At 40.9% G+C, this 23,309-nt stretch overlaps 1 protein-coding gene across 1 annotated transcript in view; it reads left to right on the top strand.

Annotated features, from left to right (window-relative positions):
• SLC35F1 (solute carrier family 35 member F1) overlaps positions 1-22,880 on the top strand; it is a 402,967-nt gene extending 380,087 nt beyond the window's left edge. The window contains exon 8 of the mRNA XM_061132019.1: positions 19,564-22,880. Within this exon, the coding sequence (XP_060988002.1) occupies positions 19,564-19,788 (225 nt within the window). The 3' untranslated portion in view covers positions 19,789-22,880. The remainder of the gene's footprint in view (positions 1-19,563) is intronic.
• The last annotated feature ends 429 nt before the right edge of the window (positions 22,881-23,309 follow it).

Genomic DNA, 23,309 nt, shown 5'->3' with positions numbered 1-23,309 from the left:
AGACCTCGGTTTTGCTTCGTAGCTATAAATCTTAACTTAGAATTTTTTTAAATAAATTTATTCATTTTAATTGAGGGCTAACTACTTTACAATATTGTAGTGGTTTTTGCCATACATTGCCAAGAATCAGCCATGGGTGTACATGTGTCCCCATCCTGAACCCCCCCCCACCTCCCTCCCCATCCCATCCCTCGGGGTCATCCCAGTGCACCCGCCCTGAGCACCCTGTCTCGTGCATCGAACCTGGGCTGGCGATCCATTTCACATATCATAATATACATGTTTCAATGCTATTCTCTCAAATCATATCACCCTCACCTTCTGCCACAGAGTCCAAAAGACTGTTCTATACATCTGTGTCTCTTTCGCTGTCTCGCATATAAGGTTATTGTTACTATCTTTCTAAATTCCATACATATGCGTTAGTATACTGTATTGATGTTTTTCTTTCTGGATTACTTCACTCTGTATAATAGGCTCCAGAATTGTTTTGAATTATACTTTCCTACAGCTTCGCAAGTGGTGCTAGTGGTAAAGAACCCACCTGCCAATGCAGGAGATGTAAGAGATGCATGTTTGATCCCTGGGTTGGGAAGATACCCTGGAAGAGGGCATGGCAACCCACTCCAGTATTCTTGCTTGGAGAATCCCATGGACAGAGGAGCCTGGTGGGCTACAGTCCATAGGGTCGCAGAGAGTCTGCCATGACTGAAGTGACTTTGCACACACCCATACATACTTTTTAAATATGGTTCTCATCTTAGAACACTTCTCAGGTGGCAAGAAAGTAGACTAATGGAGAAATGAGATAACTTTATAGGTTAAATGTTGGCAGGAATTATACCTACAACACCACATAGTGTATAGTAGCACTATAGAAGATGTTTAGAGTAAATCCTCTCTGTTTAAAAAGATGATATATGACAACAGGAGGATAAGAGTACCATGAGAAATGCTTAGAAGAGAATCACATACTCTCAGAACAGTCAACTTCAATAACTGAGATTCTTAATTTCTTTCTTCACTCCCCAACTTTCAGTACTCCGTCAACAAATTCTGCCCATTCTCCTCCAAAATAGACTCCCTTCTGTTTCCGCTGCCATCATCTTGGTTCAGAATACAACCATTTCTCACTTAGGCCATTTCAGTAGCCTCTTGGTCTTCCTGCTTCCACTTATTCCTCTTGTCAATGAAACATGCCGCCTGCCACACCGCAAACAAAGGCTGTGCAACCATCACTTTACAGCCACCCGAGCAGTGAGCCCTGAGGGAATTCAGGATAGAAACAGGATGCAACCACTGCAGCCATTCCCAATGGTGCACCCTGAGGACACTCAGATTTCCATGAGCCCATACCCTTGCATCTTCCCATTAATAGAGAAGTGCTAAATTCCTTGACTTGAGATGTCTGTTTTTCTTTAATTAATAGTAATCTTTTGATGTTCTGACAACCTGGTCTTCATTTCACACACTCCTATGTGTCTGATTCCTGCCTTACCTCTTTGGAGCAGTCCCTTAGAGCTGTCTGAGAAGCTACATCCCAGGCTTCAGTCCTCAGTTTTGTCTGCCAAATATTCTCAACTTTTAGGTTGTGCTTTTTTTTGTTTTAGTTGATATACTCTACAGTTAAAGGCCCACCAGAAGCCAGGGTGTTTCTTTTAAAATACCAGCCAGACCATTCTCTCTTCTTCTGAATGCCACTTAATACTTCTTATTGCATTTTGAGCAAAATTTAGGTGCCCTCCTGACCTCTAAGGTCAACTTAAAGGTCAAATGATAACTTTCCTGAATGCCTACGTCCTCTGGCTCTGTCAGTTGAAAAAAAAAAAAAAAAAAGGTACAACCTGAAAGTTGAGAGTTATATTTTATTTGGCAGACTTTCTTAGGACTTCAAGTCTGGCAGACAGTCTCTCAGATGAATGCTGAGAAAGCTGTTCCTAGGAGGAAGTGGGGGAGCCAGAATATGTAAGAGTTTCTGCAGCAACACCAGTATTTGCCAAAGTTGTATTGTAGATTAATTCCTTCAACTTAGTTTTAATCTGTCTCCCACAACAGACTAGAAACTGAGAACAGGGTGATATCCATTTTATAGTATTTGTCACTGCATTCCCAGCACATGACACATAGCAGGAACTCAGTAAGCATTTCTTGAATGGATGGATGGTGAGGCAATAATTAGGATCTCAGATCACAGTTAAGCTCAGTTATTAAATGAATAATTAATTAGTGGCTCTGTTAGTTTCATAGGACTACTATAAGAGATTACCGCAAACTTCTGTGGCTTAAGACAGACAGACATTTATTCTCTCACAGTTCTGGGGCCCGATGTTCAAAACCAGCTTCTCCAGGGCAAGACTGAGGTTCAACAGAGCCATGTTCCAACTCGAGGCTCTGGGGGAGAATGTGTTCCTGTCCAACTTCTCTGACTGCCAGCATTCCTTGGCCTGTGGCTGTGTCACTCCAGTCTTTGAGGCCAGCATCTTCAAATCTCTTCCTCCTCTGTCTTCATATCCCCTTCTTCTCTGTGAGTCTAAAATCTCCCTCTCCTCCCTCTTGTAAGATACACGTGATTGTATTTAGGGCCCACCTGAATAACTGGTATGTATTACTCTGCTCTAGCCCCCATACAAAATACCACAGGCTGGGTGGCTTAGAAAACAGAAAAATTATTGTCACGCTTTTGAAGGCTGAAAGTCCCAGATCAGGGTCCAGCAGGGTCCAGTTTCTGGTGAGGGCTCTCTTCGTGGCTTACAGACAACTGCCTTCTCACATCTTCACATGGCGTTTTCTCTGTGTGTACACATGGGAAGAGTAAGGGCCAGTGAGAGAGAGTTCTCTGATCACTTTTCATATGTATGCTAATTCTTCTTTATGACTGCATTTAACCTTAATTAACTTAATAGAGCTGGAGAAGGGAATGGCTACCTGCTCCAGTATTCTGGCCTGGAGAATTCCATAGACTATATAGTCCATGGGGTTGCAAAGAGTCGGACATGACTGAGTGACTTTCACTTTCACTTTTCACCTTAATAGAGGCCCCATCTCTGAATACAGACACGTTGAGGGTCTTTGATATATAAATTTGTTGGGGGTGGGGGGCGGTGCACAATTCAGTCCATAGCACCCAGGCTAATCTATCATCTCAAAATCCTCAAACACATCTGCAAAGACCCCTTCTCCAAATAGGGTAACTAAGAGTCACAGATTCCAGGGATTAGGATGTGGATGTAATTTGGGGTCCACTTTAAAGCTTAACATAATGAGGAAGCAAAGTGAACTGCTAAACTTACATATACTCATGGCTGCTCAAACATGATTTGTGTCAATGGGGAGGAGTTGCTCACAATTAATAAACAAGGCAAAGCAGAATAGGAATTTATAAGGACTTATGTAATCACCATTGTAGGAAAACTTAAATAAGTCCAGACACTGAACTTATAAGCCAGGGGGTTATTATTTTTATTGCCAAAAAAGCCTTCTCTCCATATGGATTGATTATCACACGCTTCTTTTAAGTTGCCAGTTCTATAAATGCATTTGCAGTTCAACTTGATTCGTGTTGAACTTTTCAGAAAGAGTTACTGAAGAAGGTTTTTATATCTATCTTTGCTTTAGCATTTACTCCCTCTGATGTAAAGTTAACAATATAGCTGACATTTATTGAACATTTGTTGTGTGCCAAGCACTGCACCAAAAGTTTTCTACATGTATTTAATTTGCTTCTCACAGCAGGGAGGTGCTATTATTATCCTTCATTAACTGATGAGAAATCAGAGGTGTGGAGAAGTAAAGAACTTGTCCAAGACCATAGCAAGAAAGTGTCAAACAGAGATACAAACCCCTAAATTCTGACTCCAGAGCTCATACTGTGAATTGCCACTTGATATTGCCTGGCAGTTGCTCAGTCATGTCTGACTCTTGCGTCCCCCCGGATTGTAACCCACCAGGCTCTTCTGTCCATAGGGTTTCCCAGGCAAGAACAGTAGAGTGGGTTGCCATTTCCTTCTCCAGGGGATCTTCCCGACCCAGGGATCAAACCCATATCTCTTGCATTGCAACTGGATTCTTTATCGCGGAGCCAGCAGGAAGCCCTGATATTGCCTGGAAAATATCATTAAACACTCCATTTCTAAAATTTACCCTGGGAATAAATTGTTATAAAAATTCACATCAGTATCTAGACCTTTAGTATAACAAATTTTTGCATTGTTAATTGTATTAGGGTTTTCCAGAGAAATAGAACCAATAGAATGTCTGTGTGTTTGTGTATCTATCCTTCTCTCTATCTCTACATATTCCCATCTGTCTACCTTCCTATTTAGAGAGATACAGAGATAGATTTACTTTAAGGAAGTGACACATGCCATTGTAGAGGTTGGCAAGCTTGAGATCTGAAGAGCAGGCTGGCAGGCTGGAGTCCCGGGGAAGAGTTGGTGTTGTAAGTTGAGTCGAAAGATACAATTTCTTCTTCCTCAGTGACCTCAGTCCTTTCTCTCAAGACATCAACTGACTAAGAGAAGTCCATCCACATTATGGGGGTTAATCTACTTTAATCAGTGTCTACTGATTTAAATGTTAATTTCATCTATAAAATATCTTCACAGCAACATCTAGACTGAGGTTTGACCAATATCTAGATACTATGGCTTAGCCAAGCTGACATGTAAAATTAACTATCGCAAGTCTACATCTTCTCAACTTGGCACCCACATACACACATCTTCTTAAATCATACTTAATCTCAACATAAAGACAGTAACAAAGCCATAGTTTTGCCCAACATGACACAACTAGCCTGCACACAACTGAAAACACACTAACCTTTTCCCTAGAAGAGGATGCAAACAACTTGGGGAGTGTTCACTCTTCTCCTTGATATCCTGTTAGTTAAATACTAAGATGTAAAGTCAATACATCTTATCTGATAAGGGAAGGGAGAAAACAAAAATATTTTGTAAACACACACACACACAGACAAGCATATTTAAAATAAAATAAGGAGTAAATACTCATGACAATTACTGTCCTTATTTCTGTAACTGATCATATTACTGTAGCTGGAACTTATAACTACCTTCTTCCAATATCCTTTCTGTATTCCACTTGTTTCAACAAGTATCTCGGCTAACCCTGTGATTCTTTACCTGGTGGGGTGACCTAATGAGCCATCGAATGGCTTTGGTGTAACTGAGCCTATAATTAAACATTCCCACAGCCTTGTTGCTCTTCAATAGCTACGTCATGTTCGACTCTTTGTGACCCCCATGGACTGTAGCACACCAGGCTCCCCTGTCCTCCACTATCCCCCAGAGTTTGCTCAAATTCATGTCCATTGAGTCGATGATGCTATCTAACCATCTCAAACTCTGCTACCCTCTTCTCCTTTTGCCTTCCATCTTTCCCAGCATCAGGTTCTTTTCCAATGACTTGGCTCTTTGCATTGGGTGACTGAAGTATTGGAACTTCAGCATCAGTCCTTCCAATGAGTATTTAGGATTGATTTCCTTGAGGATTGACTGGTTGCTCTCCTTGCTGTCCAAGGGACTCTCAAGAGTCTTCTCCAGCATTACAGTTAGAAACCATCAGTTCTTTGGTGCTCAGCCTTCTTTATGGTCCAATTACCCACAGACTATTGCCCCTTTTATTCCACTTCCAACTTGGCTATGATGATCTTCTTTTGCTGGACTGCAGAGAATAGAAATCTGCATGAATGAGGATTTCTATCTCTTCATCAAACCAAGTGAAAATGTCTGTTTGTCATATAAAAGATAGTGGCAGGAATCCATTTTTAGCTCCTTATTGCTGTACTCATGTGTGAAATTACCCACAGGGGAAGAGATTTGCCTGTAAAAGAATCTTTATTGGCCTTAGATGTGATTGGCTGTACAGATTACACTGCCAAATGAATCGGTTTTGCAAACCAAACAGAAGGCATCATAAACTGAGCTCAGATTACAGTGGGGGTATCCGCTTGCCATGAGTGACAGTCTCAGGCCACAGAGAGGCAAGGGCCCTGGCTTTTGCTTCTCTCCTTAACAATAAAATTCTTGGAGGGTAAGTTGTTTCCCAAATATTTAAACCTTAGTGATGTCTTAGTTTTCTGATATGGATTGAAAGACCATTTGGCATTTTAACTAAGGCACTTATTAACTTATCTTCTGTCTTGATTAGATTAGCATGAATTTGGGGTTATTTCTTTTCTCCCAATTGGAGAAAGCATGTGGAAGCAGGCTTGGAGGTCAGTATTCTTAGTCCCTAAAAACAACCAATTTTGGTGTCTGTCGTGTGCCATGCCACATTTAATATTTTCTGTGCTATGACTTAGAGTAAAGAAACATGGCAAAATGTAGCCAGAGAAATTTAGCCCACTTTTTTTTTCCTTTAAAAAAATGAAGAAAAAAGAAGAAGAAGAGAAATAAAAGGAGACAAGAGTAGGAGACAAAGCAATAATGAGGCAGATCCAAAGAATTTGAAAAAGCTCAGGCCTTTGTGGACAATTTATTTCCAGCCCAGTAAATCCAAAAGCAGAACTTTTGCATTTTTAGTGCCCTTAATAATAATAAAAGTGATCTCGTTAGGTTAGGGCAGAGCCAAAATTAGGAGGTCAAGTACCAGCGTGTTTATGTTGGTGTTTCTGTGGAGGCAGGTCTGTCTAGTTTCTTTGCCCTGAATAGCAGCTGGCTCAGACTCAGGAGCAATAGATCAGAACTAGGCAGGGCCTTTTGTCACAGGATCCCAGTGAGGACACAGTTTGCAGCCTGCCCAGCAATGGCCAGCTGCCTCTGGTTCTCTCCCTACCATTCCATTCTCAGGTTCAAGGTGTGGTCTACAGACCCCTGTGATTCACACAGCTGCTAAGAGACATGTCATCACTGATAATCCATCCTCTCCTTCCTGCCTCAGGACACTCAGCAGCTCAGCTGTTTCCACAGGGTCCACCTTTCAAACCACATATCAACTGGGGACTCGAGACCTTGGGCTCCTCAGGCAATTTAGTTATAAAACCCAATTTTACCTATGCAGAATGTTGGGACTTAAAAATTCCACAGCAGCAGCATTATCTTTAATTATGGTTCATTCTTTTGATTGGTATTTTGCCCAACTTTGTCACTGATGAATCTTTAAACTACCCTGGTACCTAAGATCTCCAAACTATGAAATCTGGTTCTGTTTGAAATAGTATTGGGCTCATTTTTTTTTCTTTTTTTTGGTCTAGAAATCTCGATTAGATGTACCAGTAGCTTTATCTTTATATATGCATTTCATATCACAAAGAGTGGTAGTACTAGGGAGAGGAGCCTGTGCTTTATGTGCAGAATATTCAGGAAAGTTTCACAGATTTAATGAAAAGTCTAATTCTTCCCAGGCATAACTTGCTGCTGGAAATGCCAGGCCAGTCTCCATACAGAGAAATTCTTCCCAGCAGCTACTGAACCTCACCTTTACCAGCCTGTGTGTATAACCTCCTTCATTCCATTTACCAATGGTTGCATTGACTTCTGAAGCAACTGCTAAATTTGCAGATTCCCAGACTCTACCATCCTAGGTATTTTCTTTTCTTTTTTTTTTTTTTTTTTTTGTATTTTCTAATTAAGAGTTTAAAATGTGGAGAGTGGGGGCTTTCCTGGTGATCCATGGATTAAGGCTCCATGCTTCCAGTACAGGGGATGTGGGTTCAATCCCTAGTCAGGAAACTAAAATTCCACGTGCCTCGTGGTGTGCAAAAAAAACCCAGTTTTAAAAAAAAAATCAATTAAAAATTTTGAATATGGAAAGATTTGATTACATCTGTATCTCTTTAAAAGATGAATAAGAACTAGAGAGGATATCATTATAGTGGCCATATATTCTTTGTGTACCTGAAATACTCCATGTCAGAAAACATGTCTAAGACTTAGAAATATCCTTGAATTCATTTCTGAGCAGCTTCCTTACGCAGCTGAGAAACCATTTTCAACTCTTAACCATTCTCATGTTTCCATGGCAGGCTGACATCCACTAGAGCCCCTTTGTTTGGTCAAGGCAACTTGTCTTTTGAAGTTTTACCAGTAATGTTGGCCTTGAGCTATGAATTCTCAAACTACCACACAATTGCACTCATCTCACATGCTAGCAAAGTAATGCTCAAAATTCTCCAAGCCAGGCTTCAACAGTACGTGAACCATGTTCAGATGTTCAAGCTTGATTTAGAAAAGACAGAGGAACCAGAGATTAAACTGCCAACATCCACTGGATAATTGAAAAAGCAAGAGAGTTCCACAAAAACATCTATTTCTGCTTTATTGACTATGCCAAAGACTTTGACTGTGTGGATCACAACAAACTGTGGAAAATTCTTAAAGAGATGGGAATACCAGACTATCTGACCTACCTCCTGAGAAATCTCTATGCAGGTCAGGAAGCAACAGTTAGAACTGGACATGGAACAACAGACTGGTTCCAAATTGGGAAAGGAGTACATCAAGGCTGTATTTTGTCACCCTGCGTATTTAACTTATATGCAGAGTACATCACGCAAAATGCTGGGCTGGATAAAGCACAAGCTGGATTCAAGATTGCTGGGAGAACTATCAATAACCTCAGATATGCAGATGATACTGCCCTTACGGCAGAAAGCAAAGAGGAACTAAAGAGCCTCTTGATAAAAGTGAAAGAGGAGAGTGAAAAAGTTGACTTAAAGCTCAACATTCAGAAAACTAAGATCATGGCATCTGTTCCAATCACTTGCTGGCAAATAGATGGGGAAACAATGGAAACAGTGACTGACTTTATTTTGGGGGGCTCCAAAACCACTGCAGATGGTGATTACACCCATGAACTGAAAAGAAGCTTGCTCCTTGGAAGAAAAATTATGACCAATCTAGACAGCATATTAAAAAGCAGAGACATTACTTTGCCAACAATGGTCCATCTAGTCAAAGCTATGGTTTTTCCAGTAGTCATGTATGGATGTGAGAGTTGGACTATAAAGAAAGCTGAGAGCTGAAGAATTGATGCTTTTGAACTGTGGTGTTGGAGAAGACTCTTGAGAGTCTCTTGGACTGCAAGGAGATCCAACCAGTCCATCCTAAAGAAAATCAATCCTGAATATTCACTGGAAAGACTGATGCTGAAGCTGAGACTCCAATACTTTGGCCACCTGGTGCAAAGAACTGACTTATCTGAAAAGACCCTGATGCTGGGAAAGATTTAAGGTGGGAGGAGAAGGGGATGGCAGAGGAGGAAATGGTTGGATGGCATCACTGACTCAATGGACGTGAGTTTGAGTAGGCTCTGGGAGTTGGTGATGGACAGGGAAGCCTGGCATGCTGCAGTCCATGGGGTCGCAAAGAGTCGGACACAACTGAGCGACTGAATTGACTGACTGACTGACTGACATGGTATTTCCTTCCTCCACTCTTCCTATGTAGCCTTGGAACCACAGGAGGCTTGGAACTGTTGCCCTTTGCCCATTTGCCATACATGAGAAGCCTTCAGGGATGGTGTTCTCTCAGGCTACTCAGCTTCTCTAAAGAAAAGTTCAGAATGTATTTGGATCATTGATGTTTAAAGTGATTATTGATATAATTGAATTATTGTCGACCATGTTTGTTACTATTTTCTATTCCTTGCCCTTGATTTCTGTTCCTATTTTTATGTTTCATTCCTTTTTTGCCTTTTGTGGTTTCAATTAAACATCTTAGATCATTCAAATAAAGTGAAAAAAAAATTTTTTAAAGCAAAGTTCACAAGGCAGGATCTATCAGGTCAGCCATAGTGGCTCCGAGGTATGTGTGTGTGTGTGTGTGTGTACATACACAAAATGAGACAAAGAGAAAAAAATACATGTTAAGTGAATATAGAAAAGAATTATATGGGGTGGGGGGTTGACTAATCCAAGTTTTTCAGTCATGTTTCCTCCTAGCTATTGAGAAATTTTCTTTTCCTATATCTTTTGTCTTTTTCATTGGACCTTATTTTCTCCCTGTTCCCACTTGTCTTTTCACTAAGCTTCCTCAGTTCTATCAGTTCAGTTCAGTCATTCAGTCATATCCGACTCTTTGCGACCCTATGAACCACAGCACGCCAGGCCTCCCTGTCCATCACCAACTCCCAAAATTTACCCAAACTCATGTCCTTGAGTCAGTGATGCCATCCAACCATCTCATCCTCTGTCATCCCCTCCTCCTCCTGCCCTTAATCTTTCCCAGCATGAGGGTCTTTTCAAATGAGTCAGCTCTTCACATCAGGTGGCCAAAGTATTGGAGCTTCAGCTTCAACATCAGTCGTTCCAGTGAACACCCAGGGCTGATGTCCCTTAGGATGGACTGGTTGGATCTCCTTGCAGTCCAAGGGACTCTCAAGAGTCTTCTCCAACACCACAGTTCAAAAGCATCCATTCTTTAGTGCTCAGCTTTCTTTATAGTCCAACTCACACATCCATACATGACTATTGGAAAAACCAAAGCCTTGACTAGACGGACCTTTGTTAACAAAGTAATGTCTCTGCTTTTTAATATGCTGTCTAGGTTGGTCATAACTTTCCTTCCAAGGAGTAAGTGTCTTTTAATTTCATGGCTGCAATCACCATCTGTAGTTGTTTTGGAGCCCCCCAAAATAAAGTCAGCCACTATTTCCACTGTTTCCCCATCTATCCACATCTATGAAGTGATGGGACCGGATGCCATGATCTTAGTTTTCTGAATGTTGAGCTTTAAGCCAACTTTTTCACTCTCCTCTTTCACTTTCATCAAGGTCTCTTTAGTTCTTCTTCACATTCTGCCATAAAGGTGGTGTCATCTGCATATCTGAGGTTATTGATAGTTCTCCCAGCAATCTTGAATCCAGCTTGTGCTTCTTCCAGCCCAGCATTTCTCATGATGTACTCTTGCATATAAGTTAAATAAGCAGGGTGACAATATACGGCCGTGACATACTCCTTTTCCTATTTGGAACCAGTCTGTTGTTCCATGTCCAATTCTAACTGTTGCTTCCTGACCTGCAAACAGGTTTCTCAAGAGGCAGGTCAGGTGGTCTGGTACTGCCATCTCCTTCAGAATTTTCCACAGTTTATTGTGATCCACACAGTCAAAGGCTTTGGCATAGTCAATAAAACTGAAATAGACGTTTTTCTAGAACTCTCTTGCTTTTTCGATAATCGAGCAGATGTTGGCAGTTTGATCGCTGGTCCCTTTGCCTTTTCTAAAACCAGCTTGAACATCTGGAAGTTCATGGTTCACGTGTTGTTGAAGCCTGGCCTGGAGAATTTTGAGCATTACTTTACTAGCATGTGAGATGAGTGCAATTGTGCGGTAGTTTGAGCATTCTTTGGCATTGCCTTTCTTTGGGATTGGAATGAAAACTGACCTTTTCCAGTCCTGTGGCTGTGGCCACTGCCGAGTTTTCCAAATTTGCTGACATATTGAGTGCCGCATTTTCACAGCATCATCTTTCAGGATTTGAAATAGCTCAACTGGACTTCCATCACCTCCACTAGCTTTGATCGTAGAGATGCTGCCTAAGGCCCACTTGACTTCACATTCCAGGATGTCTGACTTTAGGTGAGTGATCACATCATTGTGATTATCTGGGTTGTGTAGATCTTTTTTGTATAGTTCTTCTGTGTATTCTTGCCACCTCTTCTTAATATCTTCTGCTTCTGTTAGGTCCATAGCATTTCTGTCCTTTATTGAGCCCATCTTTGCATGAAATGTTCCCTTGGTATCTCTAACTTTCTTGAAGAGATCTCTAGTCTTTCCTATTCTATTGTTTTTCTCTATTTCTTTGCATTGATCACTGAGGAAGGCTTTCTTATCTCTCCTTGCTATTCTTTAGAACTCTGCATTCAAATGGGTATATTTTCCCTTTTCTCCTTTGCTTTTCACTTCTCTTCTTTTCATAGCTATTTGTAAGGCCTCCACAGACAACCATTTTGCTTTTTTGCATTTCTTTTTCTTGGGGATGGTCTTGATCCCTGTCTCCTGTACAATGTCATGAACCTCCATCCATAGTTCATCAGGCACTCTATCAGATCTAGTCCCTTAAATCTATTTCTCACTTCCACTGTATAATCATAAGGGATTTGATTTAGGTCATACCTGAGTGGTCTAGTGGTTTTCCCTACTTTCTTCAATTTAAGTCTGAATTTGGCAATAATGAGTTCATGATCTGAGCCACAGTCAGCTCTATAAGTTAGACCTAAATTAGATTTAAATCTAAACCTTTCCTTTTTCTCAGATAGCTGCAGGAGCTGCAAGTCTCATTCCCCTGAACCCCACTTTCCTAAGAAACCCACCAACAACTGTTTTTTCTCCATGTCTTTCCTCTACCTCTCACAAGTGATAGTTTCTATTTCTGTTGAATCTTTGTACTTTTGGAGACGAAACTACCATATATCTCTCTTTAAGAGCTAAGAGAATCCTTTAGCTTTTCGTTACCTATTAAATCACAATTAGTTCTGATTATTAATAGGTCCAAGTGGGGTCATTGAATAAAAACAACCAGAGCCCAACATCAGGAACCTTGTAAAAGCCATGTTACAAAGAGGCATACATTGTAAAAGACGTCTTTTGACGTTCATGCTCAAGGAAGGAAGGAAAAACCAGGTCCTCCTGGGGTATACACATCCAGTTAAAGTAGAGCGTTAGCCCATGGTCACTTCATATCCTACTGCACACCTCTCTGAGGGTTGCCCATGTTCCTCTCTGCTCACCCCTGCCATCTTTTAGTCAATATGAAAAGAATGCCTCCTTTAAAAATTGTCCTCTTCCTCACATAATCTAGTCAATATATTTATAAAAGTACATTGAAATGGCTTTCAAACCATGTGGTTTTCTATTCATATAGATTTAGGTCCATTAAAGTCATTTGATTATTAAATCTCAACTTAGATGTTTAATACCAAAACTAAGATGAAAATGTGGCCTGTTGCTAACTGAGTGCCGAATGTCCCATTGTTGTTGGTGTTGTAGCCTCTCAGTTGTGTTCAACTCTTTGCGACCCAATGGACTGCCCACCGGCTCCTCCATCCATGGGATTTTCCAGGCAAGATACTGGAGTGGGTTGCCATTTCCTTCTTTAGGGGATATTCCTGACCCAGGGATCAAACCCACTTCTCCTGCATTGACAGGCAGTTTCCTTAGCACTGAACCACCAGGGAAGCCCAGATGTCCCATTAGCTAACAAGTAACTGGCTAAGCTAGATTTCCTCTCTAGTTGAAGATAGAGAGATCTATATAGCCTTATCATCAATCCTCCAAGCCACCCTGTTCTGGACAGTGGCTTATCCCAGTCAGATTGCTTTCAGCAACACCACAGATATTCTCATTACGTACAATGAGTACTTTCTGATCCTTGTTAGCAAAGAGACCTATCAAAATAGAAAAAGGCAAGAGGAAAGTCAGCAGCATGTGCAGTATGGTAGTGAAAAAAGGTGCATCCTTGTGCAACTTCTCTAAATTACAAGTCAGATAAAATGCAGGCAAAGTGCAGCATTTCTGATGCTCACATGTGGACCACAGCTTCTTCATCAGAAGATTGATGGGCCACGATTGACCTTGGAGAGGCTCACAGAGTATACTGCAAACAGCAGCCCATATTCATACAGGAAGCAGCAAACCTCCACCTGAAACTCGCCATATCTGTCACTGGCAGATGGCTTTCTGGGAAGTAGGCATGAGTATTTCTTTGAAGTTAACAAGTAAAGCAGCCTGGAATATGCAGACTTTTTGTTTGATTGATTGCTTTAAAAAAAAAAAAACAACAACACTCTATCAGGATAAGTACAGCATCCAGAACTGAGGGTCATCCTGTTAGGTACCCCTAATAGGGGTATTATCAATCTATAAAGAAAAAAGGAAAAGGAAACTTTTTCTTACCTTTTAAAATACCAAACCTTTTTGTAATTCACCATAATCCTTTCCTTTCTGATTCCTTTTTGATCTTGTGTGTTAAATGAAAACTTTCTCTCCTGGCTATTAAACCTCTTGATGACTTCCAAGACACCTCTGTCATATAAAATTCCTTTCTGTCTGTATTTTGAACTATTTTAGTGTGAATTCTGTTTGAATTAAATAGAAATGCAATGGAAGTAAGATAAGTGTTGCCATTTGAAAGCTGTGTCCCAAAACCTCTTTGTATTGGATTTATCATTCAACTTAATAGTTCCATGTCTCAAAAGTGATTGGTTCAAATAGTATTTTTTTTTAACACTGGCAAAGACATTAGCTTTACAAGAATTGGCTATTAAAATATTTGTCATGTTAATCAAGTCAGTATATAGGAACCAAAATCAGAAATTGAGAGAAATTCAAACCTTTCTCATACCCTGTATCAGATCTTTTCCTGTCCCTACATTATTTCAGTTACCAAAGACTGTTCACCTCAAGTTATCAAACTTCCTCTGTCAGATCTCTGATCAGCAGTCTACAATCTTCTACCAGACTCTTGCCTTATGCATTGCCCCTCCCAATTCATCATCTTATCACTCTCCCCTAATTGATTATAGGTTTGAAGATGGTGACTTTCGGGGTCAATGATTAAGGATCACTACTACAACTTCTCTCTCAAGGAGTCTCTGTTTAGCATTTTATGTATGAGAAATAATGCTGGATTGAGTTGAAAGCTAATACATTTGAAATCCACTATTGATACAGGCTAGTTTTTTAATTGTTTCTTTCTTTAGTATGAAACTTCAGTTAAATGCATTAATTCATTCAAACTGTAAACAAAGAGCAAATAAAACTTAATAGATATGGAAATGGCAACCCACTCCAGTATTCTTGCCTGGAGAATTCCAGGAACAGAGGAACCTGGTAGGCTACAGTCTGTGGGGTCGCAAAGAGTCAGACACAACTCACAACACACACACTATGCCAGACTCTGCACTTGACACTGGTCAAGAAAGACACAGTCCTGTAGTCAAGAGCCTATTAAAGAAAAGCAGTTTAATCAATGATTATATAAAAATATGGTAACACTGATACATATAGTCATTGATGAGAACAATGGAGCCAATGTAGATTGAATAATATTAGCAATGGAGTCAATGTAGACTGAATCCTCACTGTGATGTAGGCGCTAGGATAAGTGCTTCACATGCTTTACCTAATTTTACCGTTATAACCATCCTATACAGTAGGTACAATTATTATCCCCGCTGTACTGATAAAGAACTTGGACCTGGAAAGAAACTTGTCCAAAATGACAGTCAGAGAGGAGTGGAGCTAGGATTTAAATCCGGTTTGTGGATAGAATGTAGTTCTAATCTCAGAGCCCATTCTTAATCTCTCTGCCTCCATCTGCCGCAACAGAGGCAGCCTCTGTTGCAAAACCTCCCTTGCAAGCTTCTCACTTGAAACTGGAGATGCATGAGGGGTTTTTTGAAAATGAAAGTCAGTATCAAAATATTTGAAATGTTGCTACTGTTAGGAACAAGCTCATTTCATTTGTTGAAAGTGAAGTGAAAGTGTTAGTCACTCAGTTGTGTCCGACTCTGCAATCCCACGGACTATAGCCCACCAGGCTCCTCTGTCCATGGAATTCTCCAGGCAAGAATACTGGAGTGGGTAGCCATTCCCTTCTTCAGGGGATCTTCCCAACTCAGGGATCAAACCTGGGTCTCCTGCATTACAAGCAGATTCTTCATCTTCTGAGATATCAGGGAAAGTTTCAAGTAAAGGATGAAGCTCTTCAGTTCAGTCACTCAGTCATGTCCAACTCTTTGTGACCTCATGGACTGCAGCACACCAAGCTTCCCTGTCCATCACCAACACCCAGAGCTTGCTCAAACTCATGTCCATCGAGTCGGTGATGCTATCCAACCATCTTATCCTCTGTTGTACCCTTCTCCTCCTGCCTTCAATCTTTCCCAGCATCAGGGTCTTTTCCAATGAGTCAGTTCTTCGCATCAGGTGGCCAAAGTATTGGCGTTTCAGCTTTGGCATCAGTCCTTCCAATGAATACTCAGGACTGATTTCCTTTAGGATTGACTTGTTGCATCTCCTTGCGGTCCAAAGGACTCTCAAGAGTCTTTTCCAACACCACAGTTCAAAAGCATCAATTCTCTGGCACTCACCTTACTTTATGGTCCAACTCTCACATCCATGCATGACTACTGGAAAAACCATAGCTTTGACTAGATGGGCCTTTCTCAGCAAAGTAATGTCTCTGCTATTTAATATGCTGTCTAGGTTTGTCATAGCTTTTCTTCCAAAGAGCAAATATCTTTTAATTCCATGGCTGCAGTCACCATCACAGTGATTTTGGAGCTTGAGGAAATAAAGTCTGTCACCATTTCCATTGTTTCCCCATCTGTTTGCCATGAAGTGATGGGACCAGATGTCATGATCATAGTTTTTTGAATGTTGAGTTTTAAACGAGCTTTTTCACTCTCCTCTTCACCATCATCAAGAGGCTCTTTAGTTCCTCTTTGCTTTCTGCCATAAGGGTGGTGTCATCTGCGTATCTGAGGTTATTGATATTTTTCTCAGCAATCTTGATTCCAGCTTGAGCTTCATCCAGCCTAGCATTTTGCATGATATACTTCGCATATAAGTTAAATAAGCAGGTAACAATATACAGCCTTGATGTTTTCCTTTCCCAATTTGGAACCAGTCCATGGTTTCTGTTTCTTTGACCTGCATGTTGTTTTGCTACCATCTTATTTTATAAACAAATTCATAAAGAAAAATAATTATTTTCATTGAGAGAAACTGAATTAATCAAGTTTAGTGAAGCTGTTATAAGCTGAATCCAGTATACAAGCCATCTGAGGAAGCATTATCATATGACTGTGATTGATAAAGGAATTAAAGGCAGTGATGCGGACTCTAGAAAGAAAATCAAAAAGTGATCTTAGTCTTAACTACCTTGCTGGTGCTAAAAGAGCGAGAGAGTAAGGTAAACAACAAGACATCACAGCAGGGACTTTTAGCCACACAAATAGTTTTTCTATGTGCCACTTGCAAAACTGCCTTTCCTATTATTGAACACTGTGGCATGGTGGTAAAGAATCCGCCTGCCAATGCAGGCGACACAAGAGATGTAGGTTCAATGTTTGAGTCGGGACAATCCCCTGGAGTAGGAAATGGCAACCCTGAAAATTCCATGGACAGAGGAGCCTGGCAGGCTACAGTCCATGGGATCCCAAAGAGTCAGACAACTGAGCACACACACCACACATCCATCTTATAACTCTTTATTATAACATTGCAACTTTATAGACTCTCTGGATCCTTTTCCTATTTTATTCTAGCTTCCAATTAATTTTTTTTTTACCAGTTTCTCCCAGTTTTAGTAAAGTGAAAGTATTAGTCACTCAGTAGTGTCTGATTCTTTGTGACCCCATAGACTATAGTCCACCAGGCTCCTCTGTCCATGGAATTCTCCAGGCAAGAATACTGGAATGGGTAGCTGTTCCCTTTTCCAGGGAATCTTCTCGACCTAGGGATCAAACCTGGGTCTCCTGCATTTCGGGCAGATTCTTTACCATCTGAGCCACCAAGGAAGCCTGGTTGTTTTAGACTATGAGCATAAAAAAATAAAATAAGAAAATCAAATCTGGCATGGCAGAGTATCTCTTTGACAAGCACACCCTGGGAAACAGTGATAATGAAAGCCAGACCTCCTCAGCCTGGCTTCCTATAGCCACAGGGGTGATGTCCCTAGACACCAAGGCAGTACATGCATATTTGTACTCCACCTTTTCTATAAGTGGTACCAAAATGTCTACTTAAGTTCTTTCCTTAGTACCATTCCCTCAAATAAAGTAATTGGTACCCCTCCCCCCAAAAGGAAAATCAAATTGATTCTTTTTTCCAAATGGATGTGTAGTTGGGAAGGGTTAATTTTAAATCCATACTGGCTCTGCTTCTGTGACTTTAACTCTTATTTTGCTGCTTTTGTTATTATAGGCATACTTAATGGCCTGCCTCAAGGAGCCCTGCCTGCCTCTCCTCCTCCCGACCCTTGGGCTAGGATGCCTTTGTTTGATTCACAGGGAGACAGCCTGACCCTACCCACCTATGAAGGACTGTGACTTTCTTGAGTTCTTTGTGTGGGAAATGGTGCCCCTCATCTGCTGCTTACTAGAGTGGCTCAGAAGTTCACATTTGGAGTGCTGGAATTCCAGATAGCTGTGGCATCTTTGTTTGTTGATATAATAGCAGATATTCCATTTCATACCACCAGTGAAATGACTGTAAGGAAGTGAAACTCACACATCCCCCTGCCTGAGGCTTGCCATTCTAGGAGACATTTGCAAGAATTAAACGGTCTTTTTTACTTTGTGTCCTAACCTCCCCCCATCTCTGATCCATAGAAGAACCTGGCATCCAGGCCCCAACAAGATGGTTATTTCAAGCCATTAGTCTGCCATCTTTTGGGTCAAATGGCTTTCCAAAGTTGTATTCCTTGCCTCAAGATCTCAACATCTTGATTTATTAGCCTGTAGTCAATGAACAGAGTGAGCTTGGACTGGGTAACAGATGCAGGATGTGGTCAAGACTAGGACAACAGCCATCAACTACAATGAGAATCAGCATGCAATAAGTGCATTGTATTATTTTTTTCTATCTATACCTCTGGTTCTCCACTGAGACTATTCAGTCTTTGGTAGTAAGGACAATATGTTTTCATTTCTGTTTCCTCAGTACATAGTTCAATCTTTGATTCAGAGAAGGCATAGAAGAAACTAGTGAAAGAATGAAGGAGTGAATGAATGAATGAAACAACAGAAATGACAACACTCACATTGTTACCATGGCAATACTCATAATGTTACCTCCCTCTCTCCCACTGACTACTCAAGTAATTCCATAATAACTACCCAAGAAGGCCCAAAAGGTATAGTTTTTTTAAAAAAAATATGCAAATTCTCAGAGAAGTTGTATACACCAATATTTTCTTTCTTTTCCCCCACAAAACTCTGAGTTGTCAAGCAGTAGTTTAGAAACACAACACTATATATCCTTTCCTGTTTGGTTTTGGTTTTAGATTAGTGGAGCAAGAATGAAAGGGTATACTATTTCTTTCTATCCAGGGATAATCTAGTCTTGCTAAGATAGTTACCAAAGTCAATAACAATTCCTACTCAGAAGACAAATAGTGTCTGAATTGGATTAAGGTGAAACGAAAGTGCCTGCTGCAGCTGTGTCAGCGAGGGACTCGGTGTTTATGGCTTCATTACAACCTTAAGTGGTGTATCTATATTTCTCCTGTGTTTAATGAAGCCACAAACAACCAACTCTTTATTGAGTGATACTGGAGAGTTTTCTGCTTTTAACTTGATGTATTTCAGTTCATGATTAACTAGCTCTCCCACATCAGGTAACTCGGACGGGTGCTTTAGAGACAATTAGCTAAATGTTCCTCTGTGTTAGCCACAGAATCAAGAAAAAAGATAAGGAGAATCAATAAGACCAAGCCAGAGCAGAAGAGAACATTCATCTTCCATCAAGATCATTGGTGGACTCATCAAGCTGCCTGTCACGAGAGAAAACGACTCTGCTCTCTCTCCCTCCCTCTCACCCCTGTGTACGTAGTTCGGCTCTGGCTGCTAAGTGACTTGCCTGTTGTGTTGTTCAGTTTTCAGGACTGTATCTCCTGTCTTTCTTCACCATCCTTCTCGGGCTGGTGCTCTACTCATCCACCTCCACGTACATAGCCCAGGACCCCCGGGTTTACAAGCAGTTCCGCAACCCTTCGGGACCCGTCGTGGACTTACCAGCCACAGCTCAGGTGGAGCCTTCAGTCACCTACACCAGCCTGGGCCAGGAGACCGAAGATGAGCCCCATGTGCGCGTGGCCTAGGATGACAGCCTCCCTGACCCCTGAGGACACCTACGCAGCTGTGTGTCTGCCCGTCATCTCTGTTTTGTACATAGAGAAAGGTATTTATTAGGTGCGGTTTACGGAGGTGGACTGCAAGGTAGCAAATCCGAAAGCCTGTACGAGGCACACGCTGAACATCCCTGGAGATGCAGGCTCTGATCTGCCTGGAGGGATGCCTGCCTAGTGTGTATCCTGGTCACACACACACATACACCACCACCCCCGTCCACATTAATTACTGTGAAAATGTTTGAATCAAAAGCAAGTATTACTGTTTGTATGATATGGTTACTGTTATGATAGCGACTTTCAGGAGGAGGTTTTGTACTCCTGATGGGAACTCTCGCCAGACCCACATGTAGTTAGCATCACTCCCACTTTTCTATGGCAAGTCACTTTTTAAGAATCACACTTTATTTTTGTGCACCTTCTCTGAGTGCTGCATGCCACAGGAGCCCCACACTGCAACGCTTCCTTATCCTAGGCACCTGGGGGCTCATGGCTCCCTCTGTTACCTGTTGGATCGCCTGCTCAATATGTATTTCGTGCTATGACCCTTGTGGGGAGTGGCAACTGACCACATAATTCTCTATTCTAGGAATAGATATAAAACAAACATTTTAGCCTTTTTATATTTCAACCTCGGATTACTCCAGGCCATTGCCTTTCTGTTGCAACACATGATTCTGCTAATCAAGTCCCTGTAATAACAGGATAAGGAATGTTCCATTTCTGTGGCTTATGGGAAACCCCAGAGTAATATCACTTGTGCTTAGGGTAATATCTTTTTTAAAAAAATCTTTCTGCCCCTTCCTATGTTCCCTCTTCCAAAAAAAAAAAAAAATTAATTTTCCTTTTCCCCCTAGATTTCTTTAGTGATAATATGGAGATCAATCAAGGCATTGGAAAAAGCCATGGTCCTCTGCCCTTTTGCGTGACACCCTTTTTGAAATATACCAGCATGGAAATTATCTTGATTGTGGGATATCATTGGTTGTCTGGCCTCCCAACAAAGTCAGGATGCTGCTGTGGTACAGCCTCTGACAACAGCTCATCTGATACGGCCACTGTGTAGTAGTAAAAATCTCACCAATGAAAAAGTCTGGCATTTTTGGTCATATTTGGCATCCATTCGATAGCAGAAATGTATCAACATAGCACTCTTATGGATACAGAGAATATTCCAGGGTCCTGATAAGGCTTTGAGGGGTATGTCACTAATCTAATTTTGTCGCCTTTATAATAGCTCTTTCTTCAAACGTAGAAAATCGAGAAACACCACAGAGCTCTGTGATTGACAGCAGATTCTCTTTCTTCCTATCAGCACATGCAATAGTCTTTATGTTTGGCTGGCTTCAGTATCATTCAGAAAGATCCTCGATAGAGTTACAGGATTTGTAAAGGAAAAGCAAATGTTTATGAAACTTTGGGCAATTCAAATCAGTTCAAGTTAAGTAAGCAAAGCAAAACCCCAGTGGGGTCTCTGTAAGGTAGAGAACAGATTGCAGCTTAGTCAGGATTCCCATACTAGCCTGAACAAGGAAGGCCTAAATAGACCTGCAAAAGTGTCCCATGCTGTGAGTTAGCACCCACATGGCGCCTCTGTCTGCCCTGTACCCTGGGGACAGGTAGTCCTGCCTTGGAGTTGGAGCAGACAAGTTATCTTTCCTGATATGCAAATTTTATGCTCATCTCCATTCAGCCCGCTTAGAAGCCTGTTTTATTTCTGGTGAAAAAAAAAATCAGCATTAAAGCTGTATCAAATCAAAAGAACTTTGTCAATGTTTGCTCTCTGCTACCTTTCAAACCAATTAAATACCTTTCTCTGACTATTTTGTCCATTCAGATCTGAAGACCTTTAAAGACTGTGGTTTTATTTTTGTGTTTACATTCCTTTGGTTTGCATAATTTGTTTGATTTATTGCATTTTTAGTATTTATTTTCAGCCAAATATTTTCATCTTTTTTTATTCATTTTTATGACACTCATTTGTAGACGCTTAGTAAAATCTTAAGAGAAATAAGTGGATGAAAGTATTTCCAAGTCAACTCAGTGGATGCAAGTTTTTTTTTTTTTTTAATTTCAAAGAGGTTTGCAATCAATGGATGGCTACAGGTTGCCGTGTGAATTATTTTCTAGGATATTTTAATTGACTCCAAATTGTATGGAAACCAGGCATGAATGTTAAGGTGAATTCACTGTATACCCTTTATCATCCCATGTCCTCGTACACAAGACTTTCATCTCACTGGGGTGCCTCACTATGTTGGTTCTTCTCCATTTAGAAAGGCTGATAACATAGTCGAATTGTACAAGATTCATCCCATGAATCAGGAGTTCCAGATTGACCTTTTGGGGGGAAAAAGACAGTAGCAAGAAACAAACTCTTTTTCTGTGTTAAGACATCAACCCTTTGGGAGTGGGGTAGGACATGGGAGTAGGACGTCATTATCTCTAGCTGTTTGAGTTTCTGGAATTTCATAACCTCAGTAGACACCAGCCAGAATTTCAGCTTTTCAATCTACCATAACTCTCTTTTCCACAAATGAGACTTTAGCAATTTATATAGCATTGGGTTGGGTAAGCAAACCCTAGCTCTCCTAAATCTCGCTCGAGATAAGTGGTGGTCCTCACATTCTCCATGATAACTTGCACTGGGGCGAGTGCTCACCTTGGTCACACCTTCCCACAGCTCCACACTCTGAAATGCACAACCGGGTAGACCAAGCAATGGGAAAATTTGTACCACTGTGTCCCATGAAAATGTTTCAATGTTTAGTTTAGATATTGCTAACTTGTGCTATTAACCTTTTGACAAGCGTGTAGTATTGTTCGTTTTGGGTTTGGTTTTGATTTGTAACCACTTAGTAGTCCCCAGATAGCTACCAGTACAGATTTTTACCCCATGGGTAGGATTCTACTGTCAAGCCACATAAATAACAAGCACACTAATCCCAACACTGCAAAAGGAAAATATGAACCAAAAAAGGAAATTGACACCAATAAGTTGAACAAACTCTCCATTTTTGATATTTGCATGCTCCCCTATGGACTGGCTGTGGCAATGTAATGCCTGTATAATGTTTTCAAATAAAAATAAATGCTTTATGAAAGCACCAAGTTCTTGGTTTTCTTGAGTGTTTATCTGCTCTATGACAACCGGGGAAGCAGTTCTCATGGGATGCTAGAAATAGCAACGAAAGGAGATAGCAGGGTACATGTCAAAATAAAAATCAGAAAGAAAATATTTCCAAATTAGGAAGGGCACAGTTGGTCTCAGAGCTGTGGCTTCAAAAAGCCAAATTAAACACTTTTGTAATTTGCAAAATTAATTATTTGATGGGTACTTAAGGAGACCATGGCTACAACCTCTAAACCCACATTTAAAGCATATGTAGGGCAATTATAAATTTACCCTCAAGAAACTGTTTCTCATAAAGAAGAAAGTTTTTTGTATGCCGCCCTCGGCACAATGCCAGGCATAAAGAAAGAGCACGACA

Source organism: Dama dama, chromosome 28, assembly GCF_033118175.1.
Source record: "Dama dama isolate Ldn47 chromosome 28, ASM3311817v1, whole genome shotgun sequence".
In the NCBI taxonomy this organism is placed as follows: domain Eukaryota; kingdom Metazoa; phylum Chordata; class Mammalia; order Artiodactyla; family Cervidae; genus Dama; species Dama dama.
The sequence above is the reverse complement of the archived record's forward strand: the minus strand, read 5'-3'. Positions and strand labels throughout refer to the sequence as shown.